Source organism: Orbicella franksi, chromosome 11, assembly GCF_964199315.1.
Source record: "Orbicella franksi chromosome 11, jaOrbFran1.1, whole genome shotgun sequence".
Taxonomy (NCBI): domain Eukaryota; kingdom Metazoa; phylum Cnidaria; class Anthozoa; order Scleractinia; family Merulinidae; genus Orbicella; species Orbicella franksi.
Genome location: NC_138155.1, coordinates 14,390,199 through 14,398,318, shown reverse-complemented (window position 1 = coordinate 14,398,318; position 8,120 = coordinate 14,390,199). Strand labels below are relative to the sequence as shown.

The 8,120-nt window shown below is 38.4% G+C and overlaps 1 protein-coding gene across 1 annotated transcript; it reads right to left on the bottom strand.

Moving 5' to 3' along the window:
- Positions 1-5,966: 5,966 nt before the first annotated feature.
- Positions 5,967-6,903, bottom strand: LOC145460352 (uncharacterized). Its single transcript, XM_081445136.1, has one exon. It carries the CDS (start codon positions 6,818-6,820, stop codon positions 6,230-6,232), a length of 591 nt encoding a protein of 196 aa, XP_081301262.1. The 5' UTR covers positions 6,821-6,903; the 3' UTR covers positions 5,967-6,229.
- Between the last annotated feature and the right edge of the window lie 1,217 nt (positions 6,904-8,120).

Below are 8,120 nucleotides of genomic sequence, written 5' to 3'. Positions count from 1 at the left end.
AAGTATGTCCCTTTGTCTTTAGTAGCTTCACAGTGATTTTCTTTGCTTTGACATGCTCCGAATAAAGCATAAAAGCAAACCTCTTGTATGTAAACAAAAACAAAGGTGTAGCTGAGTAGGACCCTTTAAGGAGGGGTTTAGATGGCTCCAATGCATTGGGAAGCACAACTATCGAGGTTACCTCTGCTGCACCCTGCCCCCCCCCCCCCCTGTTCCATATCCAGTACCCATTTATACATCTGGGTGAGGAGAGGCACTATGAGAGTATGAACGCAATGCAATGATCCACAATAGGGGTCCATTGCACCAACCATTGGGTCATCGTGCTTCCTCCTCCATAGGGTTAGAGTGGAGTTTACCCTAACATGACAGTTACAAGTCTAATAACCTTCTACAGGGGCAATTTGAGTGTGTTGAAACCTTTTTAACATTGCGTAACGGATAGCAACTTAAGGCGACTTTAGGCGACTTAGGGCGACTTATGGTGACTTAGGGCGACGTAAGGTGACTTAAGGCGACGTAAGGTGACTTAAGGCGACTTAAGGCGACTTTAGGCGACTTAAGGTCCCAGAGTAGGCCTGGTAGGTCATCTGCATAGTACTGTAAAGCAGCTTGTACAGGATTTCGTTCTCGAGAACTAGTAAGACTGGAAGTACGCACAGGAAGGAAGACATCACAGCATCATTATTAGGGTCAGAGTATATGTCCATCTCAGAAATAAGATGATTCATTAGAGGAATTGCGAGCGCTCTTTTGTAGTAATCATTCGGTGCTTCTGCTTCGACATTGCTTCGGTGCTGTTGCCTACCAACAATGCGCGGCATAGATGGCTCGATGCCTGCTTTTCTTGCTGCGGTAGAAGCCATGCTGTACTAATCCGTGCAATATTTCTCGATGTCTCCTCTGATATCTTGTAGCTCACTCTTAAAATCTTTGTGATTGTATGCTTGAAAGACATCGATGTCTCGCTTTTGCAGCTTGATCCTGAGTGGCTTCAATATAGAAAGGCATTTCATCGCCGTAACCTGGCTGATTATGAATTCAAAATTGGATAGGCTGTTTGCCTTGCTTTTGCTGTCATTGTCCCAGTTCCAGGCAGTTTCCCCTAATTGATTTGCAAACAGCCGCTCATTTGACATAGCTTCTAGTGCTCTTAATATAGATGGGAAAAGGGCAAAGCAAACTTCATTTGCTTTACTGTTTCCTCTTGAATTTATAGTCATGGTCATAACCCGAAGGGGGGGGGGGGGGGGTTCCCTGTCCATTCTTAGCTCTTTGTAATTTTTTTTCTGGTCTTTTTAAGCCAACCCATATAACTAGTATGGCAATAGCAATTTCTTTCGTTTTTGTTCATCCCACTCATTTAGTATAGCGCCCGTGATTGTTTCCAGAATTCCCAATATAGAACATAAGATAGCATTTATACTCGCTTTCTTTCACTTGTTGTTATGAGATTTTTCCTTTCAGTTTCTTTTAGATCAATTTATTTCAAATTAATTGGCCGTTATTTTCGTTAATGCAAAACTCTTGCCCACGGTGTTCCTATATCATTCCATCATTCCTTACTTTTTATACAAAACATAAACCACTCTACAAAGAGGATTCTGACATGTTAGTAATAAAAATAAAATTAAAACCCATTCAGTTCATACTCTCAAAATAGCGATTATTTGAAGATAGTATCACTTTGTATGACGCGCTTTAATGCGATATATTTCCATACAACGTCACCTTTCTTTTAATTAAAGGACTAGAAATATTGCTTGAGAAGCTGGGATACAACGGACAATGAAAAAAATGAAATCGTCGTGTTATGTGATATGGTACCATATTACTTTACGTTTATGGGATTGAAAGGCTCTCGTAATATTACTTCGTAAGGCTTGGATCAGATAGAACGATATTTAAAGAAAACGTACGTCCTTTTTGGCGATACAATAACAGAAAAAAAAAAACAAACAAACAACAACAACAAAAAACAGTGCTTCACGGGAATGTTGCTTTGCAATGCCGAGATCAGGTTGTACACAGGGGTCAGAAATAGCTATACCTATATATTTTTCTTTATTTTAAATCTCTAACTTAGGAATTCCATTTGAAGCCAACATAAATTACAATAATACATTTTCGACATACATGTATTAAAATTACAACTCGGCTCGGAGGTTTGAGGGAATAAAAAAATAGATTAATTATTTATCCATCGACCTCCGTATGATTTGTTCAGGCCAAGTTAGAAGTTTAAAATATATCGAAAATGGCGAACTGTCAAAACGTTCTAGTTAAGAAGACTGAAAAACAATTTCAGCTACTTTTAAATTTTATATTCTGAAATTTGAACAAGGGGCTTCGAGATGTTTTATTGTTAAATTCATGATTAGCAAGTCATCATGCAATGTCATGATGGCTAACTTTTTAAATATCCCCTTCTTCCAACAGCTTCATGTGTGTTGGAATGCAACTCCAATATAGTTAACAAATCTTGCGAAAATTCACGTTTCTGATCACAGTGACCAAGCAATACCACGCACACAACGAATTCACCATAAATGTGACCGGAAATAGCCACCGAACCAAAAACGGCTCCATCCCTCAATGTTTCACAATTGAATTATTATGACTCCAAAGCTGACTCGAGCCAAACTTGTCCATTTTAAGAATATATATTGATAATTAGATTCAGTCGAACCTCTATTAAGCGGCCACTCCTTAAAATATTCAAAGGACTAACTTGAAAAATTTAGGTTAAACTTGAACTTTTCAAGAGAAGCAAACTGTGAAGTAGCTCCTTTAAGGCTGGTTTGCACTTGCACATAAGCATAAGCATTACCCGACATAATATATACGTGGACGCAGTAATATGGAGGCCCGTTCTGGTCAAAATTGTAGTAATAAAATTGCCCCACAAGTCAGTTTTTTCAGTCAATGTTTTACTTTTTATGAGCTTGCTGTGTATTTTCATCGGCGGTACAAATTTCTTTTTCGAGGTGTTTGCTTATTTTTTTTAGCAGCCTGAATTATTTTAATTTAGTCAGGTTAAATTTTTTGTGGGTACTACGAACGAATTTTTTCACTCGTACTGCAAATTATTTTTGACTGGTACTGCGAATTATTTTTTACTTGTGGTACTGAGAATTATTTTTTCATTGGCGCTGACAATTATTTTTCAAGGTATCGTGAATTTATTATTTGGCCTACAATACATTGCGGGCTTGCGATTGAGGGGGACTGGCTCGAGTGTTTTGACTTACTAGGCGGCCATTTTGAAAATTGTGCGAGTGCTATCCAAAAGAATGCCAAGGCGAAACATTGTCAGAGAAAGAAACGAAAGAGGTTTTCACCTTTTCTTACAAAATTTGAAAGGAGTCGTTAGTGTGTGCACAAGTGATGAGGTTTTCTGGACCGAAGATTTAATGGAAGAGACTACGCAGCGGCTGCAAGACTCGTACACAACTCTAACCCTTATTGAGCATGACATGACTTCCCAAATGAGCGATCCCCTTCTTGAACATGTGCGTCGTTTGAAGAGCAATGTGCAATCTCTTCAAAGACTTCTCGTGTCTTGTGAAACTACTGCATCAAGTGCAGAGAATTCTGTTTCATTTTATCCTCAACCAAGTCCAAGGATGGAGGGTCAAGGACCTGGAAGACTGGCCTTGAACATAACGAAAGAACAAATAGAATATTTGCGTTCTATACATTTTTCATGGGAAAAAATAGCCCAGTTGCTTCACATAAGTGTATCAACGCTTCAAAGAAGACGAAAGGTGTTAGGTATAAGTGATAATTTTGAACAATATTCAGACATATCTGATGATGAGTTAGATCAAATCTACAAAGAAATAACTGCAGCTGATACAAATGTCAGCAATGGTGGATTTCTCACACCAAATATTGGTAGGAGACGATTTATTGGAGCCTTGAGGAGTAGAGGGTTGCGAGTTCAACGCTGGAGGGTGAGCAACTGTTTACGACGGTTAGACCCTGTAGGCACTGCTTTAAGATGGCGGTTGGTAATTTATCGTCGAAAGTATAATGTTCCAACACCCAACTCGCTGTGGCACTTTGACTCGGCCCACAAGCTTATCCGATGGAAACTTATAGTCCATGTTTGTAAAGATGGATTTTCACGTTTGATTACCCATTGCAGGTGTTGTGACAATAACAAAGCTGAGACTGTATTAAGACTTTTTGAGGAGAGCACAAAAACCTATGGGTTGCCATCAAGAGCAAGATGTGATTATGGGATGGAGAATGTTCTTGTTGCCCAGTTCATGTTGGAAAGAAGAGGCTTAGACAGGGGAAGTATTATCACAGGATCATCTGTTCACAATTGCCGGGTAGAAAGAGCTCACAGGGATGTTTATGCTGGCGTCCTGTGTTTTTATGCAAAGTTATTTGACGAAATGGAAAAAACTGGTATTCTTGACCCTTTAAATGAACTGCATCTGTTTTGTCTTCATTACATATACTTACCAAGAATCAATAAATCTCTTGAAGAACTTGTTGATCAAATGAATCAAAGGCCAGTGTCAACAGAGCATAATATGTCCCCTCTCCAGCTGTGGACGAGTGGCATGCTGCAAAACATGAATTCTCAACACACTGCACTTACTGTAGATGAAATGGAACAGTATGGTGTTGACGCTGATGAATCAGTTACAGTGAGCGATGAAGACTACCAGGTACAGATTGATCCACCAACCTTTGTGCTCACAGAAGAGCAAAGGATGCAACTGCCAGATCCCTTTCAAAATGACCATAATCAAGGTCGGAACAATTACCTTAATAGTGCCGAGCTCATGACATTATTCCTTTTCAACGAGGAAGAAACTTAAGAATAGAAGTCACTGATGGAAAACCCTGTTGATGTGAGCTTTTATGTCTGCTTGCAATTTTGAAAACTAGGATTTCTGTGTCAAATAATAAAAAACTCCTTTTGTTGCTGCTTTTTGGAGGAAAGATTTGAACTCAACCTAGATTTTGACTAGACCTTAGAGAAGGTAAAGTGCATTACCCTAAGTGCACTGAGTCAGGTTATTACAAAACAGTCATTTTGTGTCCTTGGGACACTTTGCAAAATTGTATCCCATGATGAACAGAGGGAGAAGTCAGATGTATAAGAGTCACAATAGAAAACCTACTTTGAAAGATTAAAAAATCATCTTGTTAACACCCACACCCTCCACCTCCCCTCAAAACAACTTGGCTTTTGTACCCATTTTACAGTCACCATTCCATGTTTTCTAATGACAGGTCTGTAGTTCTTCATTCAAAGTGCACTCAATAGCTCCCACTTTCATTTTTCATTAACGTTAAGAGTGGTAATGACCTGGATAAGTTGTTACACAGTTGCCTCTTTTATCTTCTTTCTGATTCTTTTGTTTGTTTGTTTGCCACAAACAAAACCCACACCAATGAACTAAAGTAGTGAACACCATCAGAATATGAAAATTGAAACCATTCAGGAAAACATTTTACAGTTCATCAGCCTGAGTTCTATAGCCTATTCCCTGTACTAAGAGTGGGTATTTCTCCCATATAAAGAATTTCCCTGAAAAAAGAGAAAAATGATACTTGGGTTGATAACATAAACATTTTATTAAAGGAAAGTAATGACAAAGTTCAGTAACAAATACCGGGTATGAAAGTAAACTTTTGCTACCTCTTCCCATAGCTGTCACTAAAGTATTGAGGTACATGTATCAATAAGGCTGGAGAAAACACTATTTAGAGATCTCACTTGAATACATACAAAACTGATGCAAAGCACCATTACTAAACCCAACCAGTTGCAAAAGCTAAGTTGTTAAAATGGAAACCCAAGAATGAGGAATATAATATATAATAGATTGAAGTAGGAATATCCTAGATTGAAGCAGGAATATCCTAGATTGAAAACCATTTTCTGTCAGTTAACTGAAAACTGTTCAAACTCAACATGGCCTGATGTTGTCGTGAATAATATTATCATTGTTTAACATGACCACTGAAACATTTGTGATTAACAACATCATGTTCAAGGGACAGACTTCTTTCAATCGAACTTGACTTCAAGGTTCAAGTTGTTGTAATGTAAAAACCTTCAAAACAAACTGTCACCTTTCTATAAATTAACTCTTGACAAAGCATAAGTTTCAATTCAAACTTGTAATCCTCATTTCTGAAAAGAGCCTTTTGGTAACAGATATAATAATGCTTAACTCTACAATAACATTATTGGAATCTGTTAAATAATTCCAAAGTATGTGCTACCAAAAGCATAGTCATACAGATTAAAGAGTATGTCATCTGAAGGAAGACTGACTGTGCTGCTTGGAGATGGGAGATGCAATGTATTAGTGCAAGTGTTTGAAGTAGGGAGGAAGCTCCCACTGCTGGATACAAATCTGATCTGCGGGGAAATGGAAAACCCCAATGCTGGCTCCTCATCTGCGCCACAAACAAATTGCAAAATGTGATTAAGGGTTAGGGTGGTGGATCTAGTAACCCTTCTCCCTGAAGCAACTTCTTTCACGTATTTGTAAAATGCGGCATATACTTCTTTTTCATACCTCTTAGTATTGGAACCCTCCTCTGCAAACTTTGGTTCCAACAAATGGACAAGATTCCTCACATTGAGTTTGCTAGAAGAGGGCCTGAAAAGGTATAAAAACAAAGGAAGCTTTGCCATCAGTTGCAGGACTCCAACTTTACGTAAACCATTTCGTAGGTTGACAATGCAGGGGGAATGCTCAGATGAATCATCAATAAGTTCTTGAAGTTGTTCCTCAGACAGAAAGCTGGGAATTTTCCCATTCTGTAGAACACTTAATCCCATTATTATACCAGATGTATAGTAATGTTCTGCAAAGTTCTCGATGAGTCCACTGTCAAACAATTTTTCTTTGATTTCTTTGAGAACTAACCTGAAAAACTCTGTTCTAGGTCCCCCCAAGTCCTGAGCTCCCTCTCCCATAAAATTTACCTCAAGTGGCAGCCTTAAGTTGTCAATTAATGCTACTTCAGCTAATGCATCTTGAAAAACACGGTCCCTATCTATTATTATAAAGTTGGTCTTTCCTTTTAGTTCTGTTGAAGGGTCAACTATGTCCAACTGCCTTCCATCTAAAATGTGTTCTTGGGCTTTCTTCAGGATGGCAACTGGATTTTGAAATCCCTTACATTCATCAATAATATTGACAGTAATGTTATCAATGATTCTCAAATAGTTGAGTTGAGTTGTTCCTTGCATACTCGGGAATCTTCGGTGCAGTTCACTTACCAAACTTCCTGAACTTCTAGAAGAAGATCCCGATTCTGATCCTGACGGAAGGGCACTAGAAGCAGAACCAGAAGATAATGGACTCGAAGAGGAAGAACTTCGCTGATTACTTGCTGCCGCAGTGTGAGTGGAGTTCACTAGCTGAGAAATTCGACTGATTTCTGTTATAGCATTATTGGCTATCTCACGTATCTGCCGTTGAACAGATTTATCCATCTCCAAATATTTTCAGTACAATTAAGAGATGAAACCTCAAAGATGGCGCGAAGGAAATCGAGCGGGAAAGTACTCGAGCCAGTCCCCCTCAAATCGCAAGCCCGCAATGTATTGTAGGCCAAATAATAAATTCACGATACTTTGAAAAATAATTGTCAGCGCCAATGAAAAAATAATTCTCAGTACCACAAGTAAAAAATAATTCGCAGTACCAGTCAAAAATAATTTGCAGTACGAGTGAAAAAATTCGTTCGTAGTACCCACAAAAAATTTAACCTGACTAAATTAAAATAATTCAGGCTGCTAAAAAAAAATAAGCAACCACCTCGAAAAAGAAATTTGTACCGCCGATGAAAATACACAGCAAGCTCATAAAAAGTAAAACATTGACTGAAAAAACTGACTTGTGGGGCAATTTTATTACTACAATTTTGACCAGAACGGGCCTCCATACAGTAACATGTTGTTAATTGGTGCCTTATGTTAGGAAAATTACCCAACAAGAGGACCTACTTAATGGATGCTTAATGTATCAGGGTTTTTTGTTTATTCTTTTTCTTGTTTATGTTTGCGCTTATGCTTATGCGCTATAGTGAAAACCATTTCGTGAAAAACGTGCTATAGAACGTGCGCGCTTTCA

What these genes read in the sequence shown, in the direction of transcription:
- LOC145460352 (XM_081445136.1), bottom strand. Translation starts at nt 6,820, where the DNA reads ATGGGATTAAGTGTTCTACAGAATGGGAAAATTCCCAGCTTTCTGTCT.